This window comes from Crocodylus siamensis, chromosome 3, assembly GCF_052110815.1.
Source record: "Crocodylus siamensis isolate JL-2025a chromosome 3, ASM5211081v1, whole genome shotgun sequence".
NCBI classification, from domain to species: Eukaryota; Metazoa; Chordata; order Crocodylia; family Crocodylidae; genus Crocodylus; species Crocodylus siamensis.
In genome coordinates this window covers 81534471-81561494 of record NC_143397.1, presented here as the reverse complement: position 1 = coordinate 81561494, position 27024 = coordinate 81534471, and the positions used below count along the sequence as shown (strand labels likewise).

At 43.3% G+C, this 27024-nt stretch overlaps 1 protein-coding gene across 2 annotated transcripts in view; it reads right to left on the bottom strand.

Moving 5' to 3' along the window:
* Positions 1-27024, bottom strand: part of FANCC (FA complementation group C) — a 164267-nt gene that overhangs the window by 104289 nt on the left and 32954 nt on the right. For both annotated transcript variants that reach the window (XM_090038613.1, XM_090038612.1), the window contains exons 2-4: positions 18449-18622; positions 16801-16885; positions 7370-7464 (exon numbers count right to left, since the gene is read on the bottom strand). In XM_090038613.1, coding sequence (XP_089894739.1) covers positions 7370-7464; positions 16801-16885; positions 18449-18613 — 345 coding nt within the window. In that variant the 5' untranslated portion in view covers positions 18614-18622. The remainder of the gene's footprint in view (positions 1-7369; positions 7465-16800; positions 16886-18448; positions 18623-27024) is intronic.

Here is a 27024-nt window from a genome sequence, read left to right as displayed (position 1 = left end):
GTGGGGGGATGTGGGTGCACTAGAAGGGTGCAATAGGCTACAAGCTGACCTTGACAGGTTGCAACGGTGGGCGGATGAGAATAGGATGGGGTTTAACACTGATAAGTGCAAGGTGTTGCACATGGGGAGGAAGAACCGGCACCACACTTACAGGTTGGGGAACTCCCCTCTTGCCAGCACGGAGACGGAAAAGGATCTTGGAGTCGTCATTGACTCCACGATGAACATGGGCCGGCAGTGTGGGGAGGCAGTCAAGAAGGCCAACCGTACCCTGTCATGCATCCACAGATGCATCTCGAGCAGGTCCAGGGAGGTGATCCTCCCCCTCTATGCGGCACTGGTCAGGCCGCAGCTGGAGTACTGCGTCCAGTTCTGGGCGCCACACTTCAAGAGGGACGTGGACAATATGGAAAGAGTTCAGAGGAGGGCCACTCGTATGATCAGGGGTCAGCAGGGCAGGCCTTATGAGGAGAGGCTACGGGACCTGAACCTGTTTAGCCTCCACAAAAGAAGGTTAAGGGGGGACCTTGTGGCCTGCTACAAACTGGTCAGGGGGGATCAGCAGGTATTGGGGGAGTCCCTGTTCCCCCGTGCGCTGCCAGGAGTGACCAGGAATAACGGTCACAAACTGGCGGAGGGTAAGTTTAGATTAGATATTAGGAGGCGCTACTTCACAGTCAGGGCGGCTAGGGCCTGGAACCAGCTTCCAGGGGAAGTGGTGCAGGCTCCTAGCCTGGGGATTTTTAAAAGGAAGTTAGATGAGCACCTTGCCGGGGTCATCTGACCCCGGTGCTCTTTCCTGCTAAGGCAGGGGGTCGGACTAGATGATCTACCTAGGTCCCTTCCAACTCTAGCTACTATGAAACTATGAAACTATGAAACCAGAAGGAACATCAAGACGTGGCAGGTAAGTAAAGAAGAGACTGCTCCCAAAGCGAGTCAGAAAAAAGGGGGACTCTAGGGTGCCTCCAGGGGTTTTTGACTGCCCTGGGGATGGTGCCCTGTTACACAACTCCAAAGAAAACTTCTTAGTAAGTGCATGTGGCTTTCCAAAGTAATGCAACTAAATAAGGCTACTAATCTTTATGAAAAAAGTGAAAATGTTTTACATGTATAAGATTATACCAGAAAGAAAAGCCTGAAAGGCTTTTAACAACACTTCAGAATATTACAGAACTTGTCTTTTGCTTCTGGAACATCAGCTCAAGACTAACCTGCAGCATGACTGAAATTAATCTGGCAAGTCTGCTTTGGTTATACCAGGCAGCAAGCCCATGTTACAACCACACATGCTGCATGTCTCAGAAATCTTTGCTCAGAGCAGGCCAGATGTCAACTAATGTTGAATTTAAACCACTTTCATTCTTAGACAGTGGTTTCACCAGGTCACAGTTGATTTCATGGGTGAGAAGTCTGTAGAAGTACACATCTTAGCTTCCTACGCTACATCTGGGTAGTGCCTGAAAAAGGGACACTGGATTCTAGCGCTACAACTTGGTTAGGACTATTACAAATCTCTCTGGATTTTTAAACTGCATGTAATTCTAAAATGCTACAGAATATACATCTTGTAGTTAAGTAACAAACATTATCTTTGCTCACTGTATTTTGTAAGATATCTTAAAGATAAACACAGTCAAAATTAAGCAAAAGTTTCTCTTTCTTATTCCCAGTGTGGACTGTCTGTGAGAAGAGAGAGAGTCTTGTAGACATTTCCCTCTTAATGCTGAATATGCACCTCTTCCCATTTAGAAGTATGTACCATGCCTATGACAATTTGAGCAACTCTTTGCAAGGGAAAATGATATTTGAAAGGACATCAATGTAGTTTTTTTCTATTTTTAGAATACCAGCCAATTTAGCAATAGAAAACCATGTAAACAACCATTTGTCCACTGATCCTGAAAGGTCTGTAGGTTACTGGAGGTCCATAGTCTACTATTTGGGACCCATTGTTTTAAATATTTAAGTTGATATTGCCATGTTTTCTTGCATACAAGACACCTTTCACCAAAAATAAGCTTCTGGAAATTAGGGGCAAGTTTATAAATGAGGAAATACAGTAACAGCAGTTTCTTCAGTGTAAGTCCCCAGGGTTTACACTGAATGTGAAATGTGAAAGTAATGCTATACATGCTTCATAGGAAGCAGCACAATCCGCATGCTGGACTTCTTTGCTGCTGCTACTCAGTTACTTACTGCATGTTCAAGGAAAGATCCTTTCCCCCCCTCATTCTGTCCTTCAAAAACAAGGTATGTATCTTAGTTAGGGCTACGGTATATGTGAGAGAATACGGTAGTTGTTAAAGATGGTATATGTGAGAGAATATGGTACTTGTTAAAGATAACATGCAATTAATTTTAAGATAAAAAAACACAATATAATAATCTATCTTAGCCGCCGGCAACATGTAAGGGGTGCACAAAGGTGCACATGCACACCCTGAGTGTGGCGGTGCACCCCCACCACTGGCCACTGCTGTTGGCAGTGTCTGCGGGTGGTCACCAACCTCCAGTAGGAGCTCACCAATCCCCCCTCACCTCTGACAGCACCACGGCCGCCTGAAGGACCTCCCCACTTCCCGCCACCACACTCCCGCTGCCAACTGCGCCACCACCACCTGCAGGAGCTCGCCATACCCCTCCAGTCTCTGGGGGCATGCAGAGCTCATGATCTCAGCGGTTCCCAACCTGTAGTATGGGTACCACCAGAAGTACGCAGACAACCTGTCAGTGTTATGCGTTAACAGATTTATTTTAATTATTTTATATGATAAAAATTTGCTGGTGGTATTTAAGGTTGTATCGTTGGTGGCTGCACAATCTGTCAGAGTTTGGGAAGCGCTGGTCTATCTCCATGTATATGTCTACAAATAAAAAGGAAATATGGAGCTGTAGGACCTTCTTTCCAGTCTTCCCCACTTGTGGGGGATTTTTTTTTAGCACCATCATTTATAGAGCAGGTACAGAGACCTAGTGCAGAAGGCACACAGAATGAGTGTTATGTCAATCTTAGGTGCAACATGCCTATGATTGTGTGTCATGCAAGAAAACTCTTTGGGAATTCAGGTAAAATCCATCACCTCATCTTTAGATGAGATGATATAGATGCCAATAAGTGAATCTGTGTGGGTAAGTCTAAAATTAGAATGACAGCAGTTCTTTTAAGGCATCTTTACACAAGCTTCAGGGGTGTACGCAGGAGCTCCGAGAGCTGCTCTAATTAAAGTGGCCATAGCACCTCATGTATTCAGTATCCTGCGCTTCAAAGTAGCAGCAGGAGAGCTTTAACTAAAGCACATTTGACAAGCTTTAGTTAAAGCGCTCCTGCCACCATTTTGAAATGTGGGGATGCTGAATACACAAGACACAGAGGCTGCTGGAGCATGCTAATTAGTATGCTCCAGCAGACTTGATTAATTGTGTCTACTCCAACATCCTGTAATTACAGTGTATTGGAACAGCTTCTCTGCACATCTACAGGCACCCTTAGTGCCTCATTTAAGTCAGTCGGACTTTTGGCACAGACGGCATTTAGTTCTGATATTTTACTAATGTTTTCTAAGAAGCAATTTGCACTTTTTTCCATTTAGTGCCGTGGGGCTCCTTTGAAGGCCAGATCCAGCCTGGAGACAATGGTGGCGGGGAGCAAAGTGGGGGACAGTGGTAGTGCCAGCTGCAGGGATGGCAGTGTCAGGGCAAGCAGCAGCAGGGTAAGCAAGACTTTATCAGCGCAGGCCTTGCTCTCCTTCCTGTTGTCGAAGGCCATGTTTACCAGGGCCATTGGGCCTCAGATTCTGATAAAGGCCCCATCCCGCTGTGGCAATGCCCCTCAACTTCTGGTAGCTCACTGATAGCTTGGCAGGCCAGATAAAGCAGCTTTGGGAACTGTACATTTGACATCCCTGTCAGAGTATTCCAAAACAAAAGATAAAGTTTAAAGTTAAGGTTCCCACAACAAATATATCTTGGCCTCTTCTGTATCTCTATATATATTTATGTAGTTCTGTATCCTTTTTAATATGTAGCTTCTGCAGGAAGAATGAGGTAAAACATTCTAGAAGTGGATTAACACATCCAAAACTCCCACCGTCTCAATCGGTTTTTCATTAAAAAAAATGAATTTGACAGCTCTCAAAATCAACCCTTCAGGGCAAATTGTTTCCCATGTGCATTGAGTATGAAAATGGCGAAATCATTTCTAGTTCACGTTTGCAAAAGCCCAGACTTGGGACTTACATCATATTCACCATCAGCTGCAGGGAAGATGCCATAAGGGGTGGTAGAATAAAATAATTTATTTTGCCTAGCCAGCTTTAAGAAAAAGTTTGGCACATTTTTTAAGATGAAAATTAGGTAAAAGAAAAAAACTGAAAAAATGAGAAAAATGTTTTGCCTGAATGCTAGTCTGTTTACCATTTAAGCCAATGAGGTCATTAGGTCAAAAAAAAATGAGTCACTTCAGGAGAACAACACTATTTTGCCCTGGATGGGACACAGCACTACCAGATATCAATAGTCACACATGGATGGTGCTGGTGGCAGGTGAATTTCCACCCTCAGGCTGCATACAATGTACCTATGCAATCTCAAAATCCAAATCATGTATCAGGAAGATGCTTTTCTGAACCAAAACAGAAGAGAAAAAAGATCTACTTGCTGCCTAATAGCCATTTGGCAAGAAGACTTGTGTAGGAAAATGAAATGTGAATTCTAGGGTTTCCTCAACTGAGAGAGATTTAATGTATGACCCCTACTTCCCAGGAGAGAGGCCTAACCACTGTTAGGCTATGGAATAGGCTGGGTTGCCCATGCCTCCTGTTGAAGCTGGCCACTGGCCAGAAAGGAATATAAGAATCATGGGATCAGAAGGTGACCAAACAAGATGAAGCTTGACTGCACAATCTCCTGTCTCTATTTCAGACTCTGAAACTTCATAAAAGAAGGGGCAAAAGACATAACTATTTTAAAAGAAAAAAATGTGTGTGTGTGCGCATGTGCACCTGTGCACAGGTGTGTGTGTGTCTGTGTGTATCCTTTACATAACACCTTTACCAAAAACTTAACCACTTTACTGAACAATAAATCCCAAACACATGGGCCTTCAGAGCAAGCTCCAAAGCCTACTAGCTCCAATAGGATCTCAAGAAGGGAGTAGGTCAGGAGATGCATGAAGTAACTAAAGAAACATGATTATGGTTAGCCTTTAGTTATTGAAAAAAATGTGATGTATGCTCCTGTTTAGCAACTATTTAGGCATGTATGCGACTTTACAGACATGTACATCATATTAAGATAAATAGGACTACCCACATTCATTTATGTACCCATCCTTAATATCAATCTCTCACTTTGTAAAATGTACAAATGTTTATTAGATAAAAAAGTACTAAATTTTATCTAAGAAACTGAAGAAAAACTACTAGGGGTCCACTGATATTTTGGGGACCAAAACCGATAGATAGCTGATATTTAAGGAGGCATATCAAATGATACCAATCCAATTTCTTATACAGCTGCCTCCAGCTAATAAGTCCGGTGTGGTGGAAGGGGAGGGAAGGGGAGTGGGGGGGGTTAAAGCAATGCCCCGAATGAGGGGGCAGGGGCAGGCACTGCCCAGGTGGGGCAGAGCTGCAAGTCATGGGGGGAGAAGGCGGCTCCCACCACTGCCTGCACCTTAGAGGGCATGAGGGGGGTGAGCCCCCTGGGTCTGCACAGGGCAGGGCGGGGTGGGCTGCAGCTAGGGCTCTGCAGACCTCTTCTCAGTGGGGGCTGGGCTCGGAGTGGGTGCCAGCGACACTGGGAAGATGCTGCATCCACCCCAAATTTCGCCACCACTCTGCTCCCAGCACCACCACTGTCAGCCACCTGGCACAGCCCCAGCTCAATGCCCTGCTTCCACCCACGCACCGGGTGGCTGGCAGCAGCAGTGCTGGGAACAGAGCAGCAGCAAAATTTGGGCTGGATGCAGCATCCTCCTAGTGCCATCAGCGCCTGCTCTGAGCCCAGCCCCTGCCAGGAATAACTCCGTGCAGCACCAGCTGCAACCCAACCCACCCTGCGCAGATCCAGGGGGAACACCCCTCCCCCCCATGCCCTCCCAGGGTGCAAGCAGCGGTGGGAACTGCCTCCTCCCCACCCCCATGCCCTCCCAGGGTGCAACCAGGAGTGGGAGCCACCTGCTCACCCCACGAGCCACAGCTTTGCCCCCCCCCCCCCGGGCAGCACCTGCCCATGCCTCCTCTCTCACCGTAGGGGGCGTTGATCTGCCCTCCCCCCCAACTCCTTCCCTCCCCCCTCCCATTCCACCACACTAGACTTACCAGCTACAGGCAGCTCTCCGTGCTGCCAGGCTCTGCTCTTCACTGCCAGCTGCACAGGTATGTATCAGCCAAATTATTGGCCCCATCGGGCCAATATACAATACAGCCAGTTTTCTTTATATCAGCACCTATCTGATATCGGACCGATGTGTCAGTGTACCTCTAAAAACTACACTCGTTAGCAAAAACTAACAAATACATTATGTTAGCTCAATAAACTACTGTCTACAAGGCTTAGCTACTGTAGAGCTCCATTAACTGCTGGTATTTTTATCACAACCTAATTAGGGTCTCAAGTTGTACATGCATAAATGCAACAAACATGATGTGTTCTAAAATATAGATACAACAAAACAGTTAAGCAAATACCTTTTTGCATTATGTAATTTAAGTACACACACACTTAAGTTATTTGCTGGTTCAGAGTGTAAGCACAAAAAATGTGCACAGATGTGTGCCTACATAAAAACTCTATATCCAGCATAAAAGTAGTTAAGGATTCATTATGCTTTGTAACTCACTAAATATAACTCTGCACATAAGATTTTTTTCACTAGCTGTCTCTGAAGAAAATTTGGATACAATTAGTTTCTCCAAAGGAAAGAGAGATTAAACAAAATGAAAAAACCTTAAACAAAATGAAAAAACCCAAAATTACAGAGCAAATATGAATTGTTTTCAAAACAAACAATGGCATTTCTCCAGATTATTTATTTTACCCTAATTGAAAGGTTCTCTTTTATAGCACTCTCTTTCCCTTCTGATCCGTGGTCTTTATTTCTTACTTACAGTTACTAGATTTCGGGCTCCACTGTATTAAAGACGATTAAAATTATTCTAATTTAAACACATCTTTTTAACATTCAAAATGACAGACTAGCACAGATTGTTTTATAATTAGAGTGGAACACATTTCAACACAATATGTATGGAGGCTGTTTTTGGAGCGGTTTCTGAAATGACATGCTGTCTCTATGCTGTAGATGTAGCACCTTTAAATAATCAATTTAATTCAAAGCAGTCTAGGGGAGGATTCATTCGCTTACTCGTATCCAGCTGTTGGCCTTCAATTCCACAGGGCTCTGTGGTTCACTGCTGTACAGACAACATAAGCACCATATTAGAGTCTTCTGGCTTTCATCTACAAGGGGGGGAAGTAAATAAGGTTACATTTTTAAAAAAAACCTCTCAAAATGAAGACGCTGAGTTACAACTCTTTATCCAAGATAACACCCAAAATATCCATTACTCAAAAATCAGTGTATTCTCAGTATTCTATAAAGTTCACATCACAAACTTAGTATTATTCATATGCAGTTTTAAAAGAATGCATGGTGTAGCGTGCAGTAACTTTTTAGCTAATATTTATATACAGTATTTTGCTTTGATATAATTAGCCATAACTATACAAGTCACTGTTAGACAAAATTCATTACTATTTTGTTATCGAAGCTTACACGAGTAAATCAAGTTTAGTTCTGGGTTCCAGGCAAATTATCTATCTTCTGTGCCACTACCACCAGGTCTTCTTTTCATGATGTCAAGGGTCTCATAGGCTTTCAGTTCTGGATTGGCAAAATCATTCATTATTAGGGTGCCAACTTAGGGTCCTATAGGGGACAGACTAAGACTATACATTCTTTGGAAATCTGACTTTTCTGCTGCACACCACAGACAGGCATTTATTCAGAAGGATTTCACAATCTAGCTGTATTGCAACTTCCTCCTGAGGATCAGAGGAATGGTGTGGTGAATGGATAATGGGAAAATGCCCAGTAGGTCTAATACACAACACAGTTTTACTGATCCATAATAGTATAGGTGTGAGAAGCAACAAGTCACTTCCAGTACTACTTCATACCCTAAAGTACTGGTCCTGTCCAGGTTACAAAAACTATTGCAGGCTAGAACTGAGTATCGAGATTCTAATGCTTTTCAGTAAGTATGTAGCCAGTTCAGTCAGGAGTGTGAACAATTCCCACAGTTTCATTTTTAACAAGTTTAGGTGTAAATGTATAAAATATATAATTATATATATAGTTTCATATAATGCTTTTTAAAATGATTTGCATAGTCTGAGAACTTGTATACCAAATTCCAGCCCAGACTAAAAAAATTATGCGTGTATTATAAACCCTTGATAACTAAGCTTAATAGTAAAAAAAGTTCTGATACAATATTCACTTAAGAAGTATTTCATTCTTATTAATAAGAATAACAATGTGAAGCAGTATGACTGCAGGGGTTTTGGAAGTGGTGGAAAAAGAAATTACAGCATTACAATGATCCCCTACAATGACTTCTGCTGTGCTCAATATACTTGTCATCCAGGATGTAATAAACAGTATCATTTAGAAGCACTCTGTTGGCAAAGTTTGCAGAAAAGAAATACAAGCTCCATTAAGTAACTTCTGTATTTTTGCCAGGTGATCAAAGATGTTAATATTGATTTAAACCAGTATTCTTCAATAAATGTCCAACAAGCCTGTAGGCCATCACTGCCCTCCCACTGACTAACATCTCTGCACAGAAATGGCTTATCAGACATACACAGTTAAGTAACTATACTATGAGGTATACTGTTATTATGTGTATTTGAATTTTTTTAATATAGGTTTTTATGAGCCTAATAATTGCCTATGTTATATAAGATCAGAGTAACAGAGACATCTTGTGTACCAGTCACTAGAAGTTCTAAATTTTCTGGTTCTGATTTGTGCTGTGAATGGCAACTCATTACACCAAATAAGCATTCGTGGATTGGCATATTTTGCACTTTGAAAGATTATACCTAATGCTATCTCCTTCAAAAGCATCATTTTATTTAAAACAATCTTGACCTTAAGTTATTTTTGAGAGAAATTAAACAAATATTTTTTTTCTCCAAACTAGCCCTATTATACTGCTATTCTTCGGGAGCTGAAGATTTAAAGCAATATAAGCCACTGTTCTAATATAGTTAATTAAAATGATCACAAAATTCTTGCACTATTAATACAAAAATAAAAATATTTCAGTAATAAGCTAATGACAACTTGTACATACAGAAATATACAATTCCATCTATTAAAACACAAAATATATAAACCAAATATAGTTCAAGTAGTTTCAACCTTACCTGTGCCTTCCAATTCTGCATTCCTATTCTTTTGAGAAAAAATATTAAATTGAATAGTTCACAACCAAAATTGTATTTAGCAAATGGAAAAAGAGAGTAGGAGGGGGAAGTTAAACTTTGGTACCTGTAATATTACACACAATGGTTTAATTGGAGACTTATGAATAAACTGTAGTTCCTCCCCCCCATTTTTTTTTTGTTATCCACAAGGACTTTATGCATACCATAAAGGGAACTGCAAATGCTATTGTTTGTCAATAACATCAATCAATAAATTACTAATAAAAGTTAAGCTGGGTAAAACCAAGATATAAACCCAAGAAAGGAAATCTATTCCTCTTCCTGACATATCTAAGGATGCCTTGAAGATCTTTCTGAAGTTCAAAAGATGAGAAGTTTTCCTTCCCTTGTTTGGGACTGAGACAGAAATATACGAAGAGGGTTTCTTAGTTTTTGGTCAAGACTAAAACAACTGTAAATAATAATTGTATCACTACAGAATACCAAACATAAAGAATTATAGAAAAACATAGAAAGTTCTCTCATTTTTCTGATGAGAGCACTCATTAGCCAGAACCTGCCATCTGGTACAAACTGAAATCCTGTACATTTAGCATCAAATTTTGCTGCCAACAGCTCTACCTTAGGTTTCCCTCAATACTTCAGGATACTTGCAAATCACTTTCCTGAAAGAATCTTGGAATTGGCTCCACTTTGCAGCTGAGTGACTTGGAATAGGTAAGGCACTACTGAGTGGGAAAAAATCTTCCTAACGCATGAAAAACAAAAAAAAGGTCAAATCCCTGAGCAAGGCTGAACTCATACTAACATCACTGTGTCAAAATCATAGTCTTAAATGTATTTCATGGCAGAGGGACAAAAAAAGAGATTACCACTATTCACTGAAATGTTACTCTTTGAAGCAGTTTTCACTATCCCAGTATACTAGTATTACATGACAAACAAAAAAACTCTTGTTATTAACATCAATACTAGTGTATAATAGTAACTGATTACTGTAAAGTTTAGCTGGCTGGCCCCCATGCAAAAAGGATAGTGCCAGTTTGTTCTTGCTATTAGTTTGCCTTGGTTCTGAAATGAAGTTTTACACCATGAGGCTGTCACACCTGATTCCACATACATCATCTCTTAATACATTTTTGTAAAAGAAAAGAAAAGAAATCTTTCACTGTCTACACTAATCATAGGTCACGACAGACTTCACCAGTACTGTATTGATGTGATTCCAAAATGAGGAGCTGGGGTTTTTTCCCCATTCAACATGGGGAAAACAAAGCTTTGTCTTAGAGTTGAGTATCAAGTAAAGATGCAATAACTACAGTCAGAGAGGCAGCAGGAACCCACTTGGCAAGGCATGGGACAGTGCAGGGCCTAACACCAAAGCATGGGGTAGCATAAGGCACAAAGCAGAAGCACAGTGTGGCTCAGGACCCAGTGGCAGGGTGGCAGGCAGCATGGGAGTAAGTGGCAGGTACAGCAGACATAGGGATGGACAAAGTGTGTGGGGGGCAGGCACTAGGGGGAGCCAGGGAGGCCAGGGGGGTCATCCCTACTTTGCCCCCCGAATGCTGCCTTCCCCACATTAAGTTCACATTTCCTATTAGAAACACAGCACAGTCTATTTGAAGAGACTTACATTTCAAACTCCCCTGCCTTAGTCATCAGAAAGTATCTTCAGAAGAATACACCACTACCAAACTATTTAGAACAAAGGGTGCTCAATGCCCAGCCTGCAGGCCAGATCTGGCTCCCACTTTCCTGTCATCTAGCCTTCAGAGCTCCCCATGGGCAGTACTCCCCTGCCACCAAATTTCCAGACCTGTGTGGAGTCCCATGGGACAGATGGTGTGACCCTTTGCGTGGGGCTGGGCAGGAGCAGCATAGGACCCCAGGCCCAGATCCCAGCAGGGAGCAACACAGGGCCCCACAGCCTGATCCCAGTGCTCAGGGCCCAATGCCAATGAGCAGGGGCCTGCCAGTGCCTAGGGTGGCCATTGGTCCTGGTTTATACCAGACCACCCAGTTTTTAAACCCTTTGTCCCCTGTCTGTTTCTCGATGAGGACTGGACTGCAAAAAGTCCTCTTTTTCAGTTCACTGGTGGAAATACATGTCAACCACTTGCCCTTGTCTGTGCCTAGAGCTAGGGAGGTGCACAGTCTGGAGAAGCAGGTTTCATAGCCAGGGAGGGAGGGAGGTGGCCTTTTTGGTAGCCCCACCCCTTGCTGCTGTTAGGCCAAGGGGCCCAGCAGTCCCATCCTTTGCTCCTAACTGGCCAAGGAGGTAGTGGACACACCCATTACTGCTGATTGGCTGAAGGAAGCCGGCCCTCACCAAGGGGATGTCCTGTATTCTGGAGATGCATCAGTGGCATCCTTACCAGGGCCACATGGGACACAATTCTGGTGTGAGCAGCCCAATCCCAGACTCTGTCCCATGCCACTCATTTGGCCCACAGAGCCCAAAGATTAAGCACCAGTGATCTAGAACATGGCTGCTTTCATCATCTGTTGTCTCATTTATAGTAAGATTAAAGCCAAGATATTCTTTCAACAGTTCTTTCAGGTAATTTGCATTACTTTTAAAAAAAGATATGAAAAGCACATTTTTCTCAATGGATACAAACAAAGTGTGTCACCAATGTTTTTCCCAGAACTCTCTGCAGGTTTCATACAAGAATTGTCTGAGATGAAGTAGAGTGCTACAGTGCAGCAAACCTCTGCAAGCTGTTCAATTTCCGTTCTACAATTCATTTTTATTCACAGAAAACTGTTCAATCACCAGTTTTTGTATTTTACCCATATGACCTACTGCAATTAAAATGCTTGTAGTTTCTATTTATGCAAAGTACTCTCAAGATATCAATAGCTTCCTTTTCACTTGAAATGCATGGCAACATTACATGCTCTTCAAAACATCAAGCCACAACTTTCAAGAAATATGCCCTTTGGATACTTTTCATCTCTCTGCTTAACATGACTACTTGCCATTTTGCTCATATTTGCTGTAGTTATTTTGTACCTTGTTTTCATCTCTAGAGCAGTTACCCACTTTCCTGCTCAGCTACAAATCTCAAGGGGTGAGTGTACTTTAAGAGAAGGCAGACTGTTTCTTAGAGAAGCAGCCTGCAGGTGTGCCAAGGGCTCAGAGAGAGGGCAAGGGCTAGAGGACTCAGAAAGACAGCAGAGGCTTAGAGGTCCTGAACAGCAGGTAGGACCAGGATGCCAATACTGGTGTAGGAGTGGGGTCAGAGCTCAGGAAGGGCCAAAGGCTAAAAAGGGCCACAACTGGAGATTGGCGTGGCTGGAGAGCCCATGAGTGTCAACTGGCCTCAGAGCAGTATCAGGGTCTAAAGAGAAGGATCAAAGGCCAGGAAGGACAAAGCTGGATACCAAGGGGCCCAGAGTACCCATAGCCCAGAGAGGGCCTTGTATAATGGACAAACAGAGCCAGAAGCCTATAGCTCATAGTAGTGGTTATGATCTGATTAGTATATGTGACATATGCAAAGCACAGGTGTGGGTATTGGAAAGGATGGAGCACCTAACTAGCTCTTAAAGGCAAAGATTAGGGTTACCTGTACTCATGAGGAAAAGATCTAACTTCTGAAGCCCTGGGGCAGCCTCCTGTTTTTGAAAGTATCATCTCATCAAGGTATGGCAGGTGAGTCCAAGGAGATGTTGCCCAAAAAAGATCAAAATGGATACCAAAGAGGGGGGCTCCAGGGGCATCACGGCCAGTCCAGGAGTGGGACCCCATTACAGTATGTGCCTGTAATAGCTGAAAAACCACCTCATTCAGTGATTGGATTAGTTATCGGTATATTCATGCATCATTTTAAAGATGAAATAATGCATCAAATTAGATATATTTTACATCTATTTGCAACATTCTGTGACATTTTATTGAAAGTTGAGGCTTCCTTGATAAAATCACAGCCACACATACCTCCCCAGTAGCTCAGGACTGCAAGTACTGCCATGAGACTCCGTGCATTTGTGCTTTTCCAAGATTAGCCTTCTGAATACTAAGAAGGCTAACCTGGCTATTTGCTGCTCAGGGGTGTTTATGAGGAGATTATTTTTCCTTAGAGACCAAGTTTCCTGCACTGAGTGGTCAGCCATGTGAGTTCCCCACCCCAACAGACGTACTTCTGAGGTGATGTGTATTGTGGTTTGGACATGGTGGGAATTAGGATGTTTTTTCCTCCTCTATTTATTAGTATGAAACCCAGTGAATTGAGCAAAATTAGTTCCTCCCATGCTGCCTGGGTGGCCTGGCATCAGAAGTATGCCTGAATGAGCCATTTGTCCCTATGAGGAATTATGTGAAATCCACTCAACAGATGGCTGCTGCTACAACCAACAATATCTTCAGGAACACTCAGAACAGATGCCAAACAAAATGAAAATTAGCTGAATTGGAAATGTCAACTGTCCAAAAAGACCTCAAGTAATTCTAGAGAGAGGAAGTGGTAGGTATGAGTAAACAGGCATCTTTAGGTCCACTGAAGACAAAAAAAAAATCCCCCTGATCTAACTCCAGCACTTAAGATGAGAGATTGTTTTTGGGGGTGTTTTTGAATCTCTTAAAAAAAAAGTCTGACACTTACATATCAGTGTAGAGTAAACTTCATGAACTCCATTCATTTGCAGCTGGGATCATGGCTCCCAATATGTAGCCCTTTTTTCTTGTTTAGGGAAAATGTAAAGGGAAACCACAAATCAAGATAGTGAAGGAAAAAAAGATTTTAGATTACCTTTTCTCAGAAGTCACCTGAGAATATATATTTGTTGCCTGGTTAAACCAGACAAGTCTGAATCCAGGTTTTCTCCCAAAATTTTCTCACTCTGCAGAAAGGTCGTACTAACAGACAGCTTGAGAAGATTAATTCTTGCCTTAAATCTGGAGAAACTAAGATTATTTTATTTAATCTCCTACATGGTATGGCCTGCGGAATTACAGCCAGAAATTCTTACATCTATTTTACAAACCCATGGCCAAATCCATACTGCCCAATGAGCCACTAGGGAGCAGCAATACCATTCCAACTACTGAACACTAGAGAAAATCTAAAGAAGGAAGTGCAAGCAAATCTTACCTAACTACTTAAAAATAAAAAAGAATCACTAAATAAGTAACTAGACTGATGAAAACAGGACTGAAAAAAAAGGTCTAATGATAGACTCCATTTTCCAAGACAGAGAACTTTTTAAATTGAAACTGGACTTCACTAGGATTTCTAGACTTTTTCAGGAAAGCACAGCCAGAGAATACAATATACAGGACAGAAACTTATCCTTACAATATTCTTGGAGCTGGTACAGACTCTACACGTTTTTTAAACAATCCTGAGTGGCATCCACAAAGAAAGACAGGATATGCTTATGATCCGGTTTGAAGGTCATACAAAAAGAGAACTGTGCAAGAAACATGCCTAAGTAAGCTTTCCCAATTCTCTTCAAAGACACACCTAGTGCATCTGCAACTGTGCTCTCATATTTTGAGTTGACAGACCCCAACCCCAGCTCCATTCTTTGTGACCACTGTGACCTATTGTAGGTATCCTAAATACTGGAGAAAAAGGGCTGTGCAGTCAACTTAGAAATCCTAAAATAACAATTTACATTCCTGTCTCATCAAGTTGCTAGAGATAGTGGAAGTTTAAGAAGTCCCTGAAAGGATTTTAAATAACTGGTGGGGGGAGTAACTAGAGTAACTTAAGTTTTAGCAGCCCAGGGAACATTTGTTGAATCAATCAAGTATTTCAGGAAAGGTCAAGGAAAAACGGAGCAAATGGTCTTCAGCAATCCTTACCTAGCAGATGTCTTAAAGGACACCTTTCATCAGGGAAAGCCTACTTCCTCAGGGGCAAAGTTTTCATGAAGGGTAGTTTAGTTTGACACAACCTGAAAAAACTGCCTCATCTATTGTCTCGCCCAGCTGCCATTTCAGAGAGCTCCTACTCCAGTGATAAGCTTCTCCTCCTTTAAACGAACTGAGCAGCTGGTTTACCTTAAGTCTCTTCAGCCACTTGTATGTTCAACTGAGATAATGAGGTTTTTCTTAATGAAAGCAGAACACCCCTTACCTCCCCCCATATTCATGGTCTTAAAAGAAAAAGTAGAAAACTGCTCTAGGTACAAGAAACACAGTTTAAGTGGTCAAAGATGAAAGGGGAGTTATTTTGTTTTTAGTCTTTTGTAGTTGACTGAGAGTAGTACCAATTACAGCCATGAAAGGTACGTCCTTTGAAGTGAACAGGAACAAAAGAAGGCATTAGATGGTGGGTAACTTGCTTCTTTAAAAAAATAGTAACAAAGAGCAAAATATTTACTTGGAGAGCTAGCTCAATGACTCAGGGATAGAGCTCTCATAGGTTGGGGATCTTAGTTCATCCAGCAATTTCTCCATTTCAGGTTGATGCACCAGAATTGCTGAGAGGTAGAACATAGCCTTTAGGGTCATTTCCTTCCAGCTCTTACTTCACCCCATTCTGTATTCTCAGATAAAAACACCTACTGACCAATTTGTGAGTAACGTTTCCAATTTCCTCAGGCCTCTCCCTTTTGTGTCTAAGCACTTGTCAATTTTAATGTGTACTACTGGAAATAAAATAAAAGAAGAAGCTTATTGTGACATTAAGTACAAACGAAAAATAAATACAAAAGAAAAAAGGACAGGAGAACAGACTCTAGTGACTTTACTGTAGCCTTTTTACTTTTTATGAGGATACTCCAGGAATTAAAATAAGAATATTTATAAAAAAAGCACTTCTTTGCACCCCAGAATGGGGGCATTCTGGTAAAATTAGAATGAATATCTTGTTGAAAATAACCTGACATTTAATTTTTCAAATTCAGTATTTCGTACATTTTTGGAGCCCAAGATGAAAATATAATTAGATGAAAGAAAGCAAAAAAATAAGATGACAGATTTTTATACAAAGTTGTAGTATCATTCTAAAACCAATTATTATTGGAACACCTGAAAACTGAATGTTCAGTGGCCTTAACCTACTGAGCCTAAGAGTCAAAATTTCTCAAACACACCACAGAATGCAATTGTACCTGCAGAAAATTTAAGATGCTATGTCGTAACTCAGTTGATAAATGTCATTTTCCTCAAGAATCGTCCTTTGAAAAGGAGTGGATAGATTACAGAATAATAGGTACCACTTGTAATGAATGATAACATAACTCAACTAGAGAAAAAAGTATATATTCAACTAGAGGAAAAATGTGCCCCATTTCCATGTTAATCCAGAAATGAAAAAAAAAAAAAACAGTGTGAAAGTAAAAACCTACAAGTCGTCCAGAAAATTAGTTTTCAGTTCTTACCATATCCTATAACAAAGGGATTCCAACAAAGCCTTCCTAATAATTGACCAATTAAGGGAAACCTCTGTATTGCTGAAGCTGAATTCTGTAAATGAAAACAATAAAAAAATTCTTAATGTACTGTACATCAAACACGTAACATTAGTGATCTAGATAGCAGTGAATGACATTACCCATGGTTTCTCCTAAGGTACATGTTAGAAACAAAAGCCTTTCAAGAATTTAATAAAAGCAAAGCTTTCTGGTGTCAGCTGTTACTTTATACTGTACTTAGGTTAGTTACAGTTCACATTTTTTTCCTTAATTATGTAAGAAAATAAACTTAATTTTCTTTTTGTATAGTAGTCTTTCCTTACTATATTATTATTTGTAAATAAAGATTTCCTGCTGATAAAACAGAATTAGAGTTTGTGTCTGTTGATTTCTAACACTTTTATACTATGCAGTGGAATCTCTGAAGAAACTAATAATAGATAGCTATAGCTTAAACTAGCTAATTGATACTATTTGTGCTCACTATATGCTAATGGATATCATAATTGGTGAGTCACAACCTGCAATTTAAACAGGCATTTAATTTACCAAAAAACAAACAAACAAAGAATATTTTACTAAACAGAATGCAGCTTCACTATAAAAGTAGTAGGTAGTGGCTTATTTATACTCTTGTGTACAATCAGTCTTATTTTTCCATTTTTGCAGCTTTACTGTCTCATAAATGAAAGCCTTTAAAAATGGCACTGTGCTGAGATAATGTGCAAGTAGCAGAAACGATAACCATCTCCTGCTGCTGCAATAAATTCCTCAGATTTGTCTCACATTTGTGGCTGGCCCTAGACTTTCTGGGGCCATGTTCAGAAAGCCCATTTTCATCCAAGCCTCAGAAGTCACTTACCTAAGAAGTAATCTTATAAATTTAAAAATAGTCATGCTGCTGTCTTAAAATCTCTGAAAAAATGCTTTTAAAAATCAAATTTAATTTTAGAAGATTTTTATTATTATTATTCCTATTTTTATCTTTGCGTGAACATTTTAACCTTGCAGTATGAGATGATATTATTGAAGGCTATTAAAAAGACACAAAAATTTTTTAAAACTTCCTAAAACAGGTTTCATCCAAAAAAAGAAAGAAATCAAGAGATTACAGACAATTACTCAAATCACTAAACCAAACAGTGGGCAACATTTACCAGTGATCTGACCACACTCAAGGAAATCACTATATATGCCACAGCACTGGGGTTAGCATGTCAGCAGACTCTCTAAGATTTAAGGGATCAGTTACAATTTTGCATGTTAAAGCCTCTAAATAATCCAATTTATGACCCGGCAACCAGAATCAAATTCTTGTTTATTTTAAAGAGTTTTCAAAAGAGGCTCTTCAATTGGCTAGGAAATCCCATGTGATAACATAACCAATCAAGAAGAAAAAGGTCCTTCACAATAAATCAGGGACACAGGAAACACATTCCTGTTTGCATTACCTGTGGCTGTTTCCCCAATTTGCCTCTGTGATCCAGCAATACATTAGGTCAATACCACAAATGTCTCTGCTACCGTTAGCTTTCTGGTTTTGTCAAAACATGAGGTGCAGATTGTTTCTGAGCCCATCTTCAAAACAGTTCATTCTTCCACTTAAGTTACTTACCATATGTTTCAGGGTTTCATAAATCTGCTGTAGAAACTCCTGTAATTTAGGCAGATGAAGGCAGACATCTTGCTGGGACTGCAAAGCAGTGGTCTGACCCCATTCAACAGCTTTATCTAGCCAGTACTCAAAGTTCAATTTAGGCACAGTGGTATCTTGGGCCATCCTCTGTCCCTGAAAAGGTAACAATTCCAATCAGACAGATACAGATGTCGACTCTAGACTCTGAAGGGTGAGGGAGAATGTTTCTGCTAACATCTCATCTGCAGGGAGGGAGTGGGGGAGAATTTAAGTTTGTATACATTCCACAAGAAATTCAAGAAGCTTCTAAAATTATAAAGGAGTAAAATAATAATCCCTTTGTGTTGAAGTAGCAGTGGTAGAATAGTAATCAGTAAATTACCCTAAAATGTGTCACCCAGCTGGAGCTCAAATTTTTACTATCTGAATTTGTCATCACCAATATTTCATTAGAAGAGCAGTAAAATAATGTACGAGTATGCACGAGCTTGCACATGCACACAAGTGCGAGTACACAAACCTATCCAAGCTAAACGCATCATGTTGCATGAACCTTATTACTCCTCATTACATCCACTATTTTTACAAGGAACTGTGCCTGTATATTAGTCAAAACAAAGCTCTTGTAGGATTTTAATACAACAGAGAAATCTAAACTGTCTCTGCTTTTCAGGTTAGCATGAAGGATGTAATCAAGAGGGGAATGTTTTTATAATTCTACATCTGTTATTGTCTTTTAGCTTTTAATGCAAAAAAGCCCTTTACTTACAGCTGTCTAATGAATTTAATGCCATACAGTCTCACACAAAGCCTACACTTTTTCCCCTAAAACCAACTGAGGAAAATTGGGGTGCACATTACATGTGAGGAAAAGGGTTCCCTGAGGGTCTGAAAATTTGGGCAGTGCAGAAGGATGGAGCAGTGGCAGGCAGTATTAATTGCTGCAGCTCTCGGAGCCACAGCAATTGACGTTGCCACCGCTACCTCCCTCTCCCCTCCCCTCTTGGAAAATGTGCAGAGCACCCCCAGATCACCCCCCTGCCCCAACATGGCACCAGATTAGGACAGTGTGTAAGGCTGATCTGTGACTGGAGCACCAAGTTCAAACCAGCACATGGTACTGGATCCAGCATGTGACTCCAGAGCTAGAGTGGGGGGTGAGACCCAGCACCTAGCTGGAGGCAGCATTACAAATTTAGTCCCAGTTAACCATACAACTGCACTGCATGGCCCCAGGACCAGTCTTCTGGATCAGGTCTTGATAGGCCACACAGTCCCTGAGCCACGCCATGAAGCCCCACAACCAGCATGTTGAGTATCAAGTCCTGGTACACAGCCCCAGAGACCTCAGATTCCTGCTACTTACCCCTACTCCATGGTAAGATTTTTTTGTTCTTGGGGACTTGCAAAAATAGGATGTATGTTATATTCAGGGGCATGCTATATGCAATCATACACTTGATATGGTAATCTCCCTCTTTCTCCCCCTTATTTTTTTTTTAAGCAAATCATACACTCGATTACATATTGTATTACTGATAGCAATGATTACTTAAAATCTGGACCTTTCCATTCACCTAAGAATGCATTGGATTTTTAGCACAAGGGCAGTATTACCAACCCCAAATAATCAAAAAAATAATTAGACACAGAGAACATCTAAATCTTCTACCCAAAGGGACAGAGGATTTGGAAAACCAAAAAAATCAAAAGGTTACAAGAAGTTCTTGTCCATCATACTGAAGGAGATGAGCGCACAGGTGGTTTTCTCTTCTATCCTGCCAGTGAGCGGACGAGGCAGACGGCATGAAACGTGCATCGCGGAGACCAACTGGCGGCTACAGGAATGGTGCTTCGAGGAGGGCTTTGGCTTCCTCAGCCATGACTGGCACATCACTACGAGAGACATGCTGGGATGGGATGGGTTCCCCCTTTCCCCTAAAGGCAAGTGTGTGTTCTCTTCTAGGTTGGCGGACCTCCTCCAGTGGGCTTTAAACTAGGCTCACTGGGGGAAGAGGAAGATGAGGGCGGAGGAAACATCAGACTGCCAGACCAAAACAGCACCCACAACTACAGCCCAGCCCAGACCGACGAGAGAAACAAATAAACAGGTAAGAGATAGGGGCCAGGGCAACACTGGGACTAGGGGGTCAGTACACACATCCACAGAAGGCCTCAAATGCCTCTACACAAACGCTCATAGTATGGGTAACAAGCAGGAGGAACTCACCCTCCTGCTGGCTGACACCAGCCCGGACATAGTGGGGATTACAGAAACGTGGTGGGACTCAACGCATGATTGGGCGGCTGAATGTCAAGGGCTATAGGCTGTACAGGAGGGACAGGATAGGAAAGAGAGGTGGGGGCGTGGCACTCTATATTAAGGAGGAATACACATCCTCGTCAATTAGCAAGGAGTCAGGGGAGGGGCACTCTGAAGTGCTTTGGGTTAGAGTACAAGGCAGTCGAGGGGAAAGAGACTTAACGGTGGGAGTCTACTACAGACCTCCCAACCAGGGAGAAGAGCTTGACCAGGAATTCTTGGGTCAGCTCACAGAGGTAGTGAAGGCTAAGGATGTGGTTGTCATGGGGGACCTGAACTTCCCAGACATCTGCTGGGAAGAACAGTCAGCCAGGTCTGAACGCTCATGTAGGTTCTTGGACAGAGTGCGGGACCTCCATCTAACCCAGGAGATGCACAGCCCCACCAAGGGAGACACCTTGTTGGACCTAGTGCTGGCCACGGGTGATGACCTGGTGAGGGGGCTGCGAGTGCTCGACCACCTGGGCGACAGTGATCATCGCCTGCTGGAATTCACCATCCAGCGCAAGGTGGCAAATGCATGCAGTAAGGCAGCGGCCCTAGATTTTAGGAGGGCAGACTTCAATGAGCTAAGGAGGATAGTTGGAGAAGCGCTGAGGTCCCGGAGGGGAGGGGAGCCAGGTATCCAAGGAGAGTGGTCGCTCCTTAAGGAGATGATCCTCCAAGCCCAGAGGAAGGTAATCCCAATGAGGATCAAAGGGAGCAGGAGAGCACACAAGCCTCCATGGCTCACCAAAAGCATCTGGGAATGTCTCCTTGCTAAAAAGGAGGCTTACACCCAATGGAAAGAAGGGGTCATCACCAGGGAGGACTATTCTGTAGTTGCTCGGGGATGTAGGGGGGTAGTTAGGAAGGCCAAGGCAGAGATGGAACTGGGACTAGCTTCCCAGATTAAGGACAATAAGAAGTCCTTTTTTAAATACATAGGGGGTAAAAAGAAGGTTCCGGGTAATGTGGGGCCCTTCCAGGACACGTTGGGAAATTTGGTCGTCACACCAGACGGCAAGGCTAACATGTTTAACGATTTCTTTGCCTCCATCTTACTAAGAAGGGACCAGAACAGCCACCTCCCTGCTGGGCCCCCCTCGGGCCCCGGAGGAGCACATCTGGGCCACGGGTTAGTGAGGATTTAGTTAGGGAGCTTCTGGAGGGGTTGGATGTATTCAAGTCAGCCAGTCCAGATGATCTCCACCCTAGAGTTCTAAAGGAACTGGCCCAGGTCATTGCAAGTCCCCTGGCACGGCTTTACGAGCACTCATGGTGCTCTGGTGAGGTACCGGAGGACTGGAAGAGGGCCAACCTGGTCGCCATCTTCAAAAAAGGCAGGAAGGAGGACCCGGGAAACTATAGGCCGGTTAGTCTTACCTCGATCCTAGGCAAGCTGTTTGAGAAAATTATGCTGGCACATATCCAGGAGGGGCCAGCAGGGGACTGCATGCTTAGGGGCAACCAACACGGGTTCATCAGTGGCAGGTCCTGTCAGACCAACCTGGTGGCCTTTTACGATCAGATCACCAGATCATTAGATGCAGGGGTAGCAGTGGATATAGTCTTCCTGGACTTCCGGAAGGCTTTTCACACTGTCTCTCACCCCGTTCTCATTAAGAAACTGGGGGGCTGTGGTGTAGACACCCACACAGTCAAATGGGTTGCCAACTGGCTGGAGGGCCGCACCCAGAGGGTGGTAGTGGATGGGTCCTTCTCAACCTGGAAGGACATGGGCAGTGGGGTTCCGCAGGGCTCGGTCCTTGGGTCCGCACTGTTCAACATCTTCATCAGTGATTTGGACGAGGGGGTGAAAACCACCCTGTTCAAGTTTGCTTGAATGCTAAGATGTGGGGGGATGTGGGCACACTGGAAGGATGCAGCGGGCTACAATCAGACCTAGACAGGTTACAAGGGTGGGCGGATGAGAAGAGGATGGAATTCAACACAGACAACTGCAAGGTGATGCACCTCGGGAGGAACAACAGGCACCATACCTACAGGTTAGGGAACTTCCCACTTGTCAGTACGGAGGCAGAAAAGAATCTTGGGGTCATCATTGACTGCAACATGAACATGGGCCGGCAGTGTGGGGAGGCAGTTAGGAAGGCCAGCCGCACCTTATCATGCATCCACAGATGCATCTCGAGCAGGTCCAAAGAGGTGATCCTCCCCCTCTATGCAGCACTGGTCAGGCCGCAGTTGGAGTACTGTGTCCAGTTCTGGGCGCCACACTTCAAGAGGGATGTCGACAGCATGGAGAGGGTCCAGAGGAGGGCCACTCATATGATCAGCGGACAACAGGGCAGGCCCTATGAGGAGAGGCTACGGGACCTGAACCTGTTCAGCCTCCAAAAGAGAAGGTTGAGGGGGGATCTTGTGGCCTGTTATAAACTAGTCAGGGGGGATCAGCAGGCATTGGGGGAGTCACTGTTCCCCCGAGCACCGCCAGGAGTGACCAGGAATAACGGTCACAAGCTGGCAGAGGGTAGGTTTAGGTTAGATATCAGAAGGCGCTACTTCACTGTCAGGGCGGCTAGGGTCTGGAACCAGCTTCCAAGAGAAGTGGTGCAGGCTCCTACCCTGGGGGTTTTTAAGAGGAGGTTAGATGAACATCTTGCTGGGGTCATTTGACCCCAGTACTCTTTCCTGCCATGGCAGGGGGTCGGACTTGATGATCTGCTCAGGTCCCTTCTGACCCTAGAAACTATGAAACTATGTTCCAGATTTGAAAATAAATATACAAATAAGTATATTCTAATGAAAACCTTGTGGGGAAAAGTCAGCAAAGACAGTGTTCATAGAAAGCAATAGATTTAGAGCCTTTTTAAAAATCAATGTCTCTGTTTATCCATACAATATATATAACAGTGTGAACATTGGTATAACAGCCTTTACATCAGTCATTTTAAACTTGCCCTAAAGGGAGCACCTAATATAATCAGGAAGTCATTCAGTTATACCCCAGGGAATTATGCACAGAAACATTCAAAATTATGCAAAACCAATTTCCTTTTTTTTTTTAAACAAATACATTAAATATAATATTATGTTAACCTTCTTTAGAAATATATGCAGGGACTTTGTATGGTTGAGGGGTGGGTGTCAAGGGATTTGTGAGGGTGTGTGGAGGGTGGGTATTTGTGGGGTTTGTGGGGAAGTTTGGGCAGCTGTGGGGTTTTTGAGGAGGTGGTTATGGGAGTATTTGGGGTTTGTCAGGATTCGTGTGTAGTTAGTGGGTGGATGTGGGCCCCCGCCACACATCCTCATCCCGCCCCATGATGTACAGCCCCCACTGCCGGCAACTTTACAGCAGCAGGTGCTGGGCCCTCAGGGTGCTCATGGCTGCAACAGACAGAGCCCACAGTGGCGCATGGCTCCAGCTGAGTCTTGAGGGCTGCACATGGCAACCTGGAGCCAGCCCAGCCTGGCCTGTGCTTTCAAACCAGACCAGGCTGGCTCTGTCCCAGCATGTGGGGCCTGCGGCACTGCAGGCAGGAGCTACACACCATCAGGCCGGACCAGCTCTGTACTTCCATGTGGGGCTTCCAGCACTCCAGTGAAAGATGCACATGGAGGCACTGAATCACATGCCATCAGGCTGGGTGGGCTCCATGCCTACACATGCAGCTTCCCACTCATCCGCCCAGCCCAGCTCAGTGGTGCACTGGGAGCCACACGCCGTTGGGCCAGGCCAGGCAGGCTCTGCGCTTCCACATGTGGCTTCCAGCACTCCAGTGGGAAGCCACACACAGAGGCAGAGTCACGTGCCATTGGGCTGGGCTGGTTCCGTGCATCTACATGTGGCTGGAGTGGTGAAAGTCCCAGGGCTGGCCAGCCCAGCCCAACAGCATGTGGCCCACACCCACCCACAAATCCCACGCATACCGACACACACCCCCATGCCCACCCACAAACCCCATGCCCACCCCCCTGCCCTGCAGGTAGACGCTCCCCTCCCAACTTATCAGCTATCCAGTCATGAGCCACTGCTTCTGGTGGGCTCCCAGTGAATAACTAATTTGGGACAATATTTACCTAAACCAGATTAAAACGTGCAATAACAATAAAACACTAATAGATAGGCAAATAACAGTAAAACCAATCCACAGTATTAATCCACCAAACTTCTTTGCTGGTAAGTATTTGAAAATAAATAAGACATCCTCAGTAACCATTGCTTTGTCAAAGCATTAAAACAATGGTTACTGAGGATATCTTATTTTTATATTTGGTAAAAGTTAAGGAGCTTATCAATCTGATTTCCATAAGAAAGATTCATCCTGTTGAAGAAAGACTAAGAAAAGGCACTCTACACATCTTAAAATAAGGGCTGCCAACAGAACAGTTGCTCAGGGGAGTCCTTTGTACAAACAGCATCTTCGAGCCAACACAGACACAAAACATAGGAAGGAACAAGATGCAGCAATACAAAACCCATGATTAAGCAGATCCTATGGCCTTATCCCATATATACTGCACTGGTGGGGTGCGGCAGAGGAGGCGGAGGCTGCCACCACTGGTCCAGAACACAGACTGACTTAGGAGACACAAGCCAGGGAAAGCTATGCAGCCACTTCATGTCCTAACTCCAGAACAGGGAAGGAGTTAGACCTCCCCTCCACACTTTCTCTTCAACTCTGAATAAACTCAACTGTTGATCAAGGGGACACCCTTACCTCATGTCACACAAAAAAAAATGGATGACCTTTCCAGCCTTGCTCATCTTAAAGATTTTATATAAAGAATATTAAAAATGAATGCACGAGGAAGGGAATACTTCTGAAAATAAAAGCCTAACATCCACATGCATGCGGGAAAAGGAAGAAATACAAGCCAGTCAAAACTAGCATTCAAAAAAGAATATAGTTTATACCAGTAAATGCCACAAAGGAAACACTGCAACTCAAGATGAACAAGAGAAGAATAAACTCCCCAGAGAACATAATGAGACTTGTGACTTAAGTCTCATGAGCTATATATACAGGGACTTGAGAGACACTCTTGTAAATAAAACAACTATAAAAGGAGAAACACTGGTGTATAGGACAACCGAGACTTTTCTGCCATAAGATTTTTACAGCTCAGATTTGTTTTTCCAGTTCTTATACATCGTTTCCTCAACACACCTGTCTTGATCCCCCCAGGGAATGGACAAAATGTGATTTCCCTCATTCCACGTATACTATTAACATAAATACAATTTGCCATTTCCTCTAGCGTACATTTTCAAGAGAAGTGTGCTTTTTCAATCCCTGCTGAGGAAATGAAATATGGTTCAGTGTACTCAGAAAGTTTCCTCAGTAACACTATTTTTAAAAAGCACTGTTCAAAATCCTCAGCTGAAATGCACTCTATAATAGTATGCTGTGTAAAGACAGAAGACATGCAACAGCAGTAAGGCAAAAGGAGAGGAGTTGGATTTAGGGGTGCACTGAAGGAAATTTTGGGGGCTTGTACCGATAGCCAATTTTTAAGGAGGCATATCGGCCAATATTGATCCAATTTCTGATACAGCTGCATCCAGCTGGTAAGTCTTTTGTGGTGGAAGGGGAGGGGGGAGGGAAGGGGTGTGGGCAACGCCCCCTACAGTTAGAGAGGGAGTGGGGCTGAGGCTGGGGTAGGTGATGCCCAGCCAGGGTGTGGCAGGCACAGGACAGAGCCATGCCTTGTCCAGGGGGTGCGGCAAGGGGGAGGCAGCTCCTGCTGCTGCACACACCCTGGGAGGGCACGGGGGGTGGAGGCTGTGCTTCCAGATCTGCACAGGGCAGAGCAAGGCGGGCTGCAGCTGCCAGGCTGTGCTTCTCACTGCCTGCATGCTACACTATGGCTGTGCGCACATGGGCATTTATCAGCCAAATTATCGCCCACATCAGGCCAATTTCTGATACAGTAAATGTTCTTTATATTGGTGCTGATCCAATATCAGACCGATGTATCGGTGCACCTCTAGTTATATTAGAACAATATCTCTTCAAGAGGAGACTGGATAGGCATCTGGCTGGGGTCTTATGACCCCTCCCACCCCCAGTGCTCCTTCCTGCCCATGGCAGGGGGTCAGACTAGATGATCTGTCTAGGTCCCTTCCCACTCATTGATTCTATGAATATCAGAATATATTGGGTATAACTGAATCCTAGACTTGAGATTCTCTTCTAAGTATTAGATCTGCTTACACTTACACTTCTCAGTAAAAGAGTCTAAGAATTTGGTCCAGAGACCAGTTGGTTCATAGAAACCTCCATGG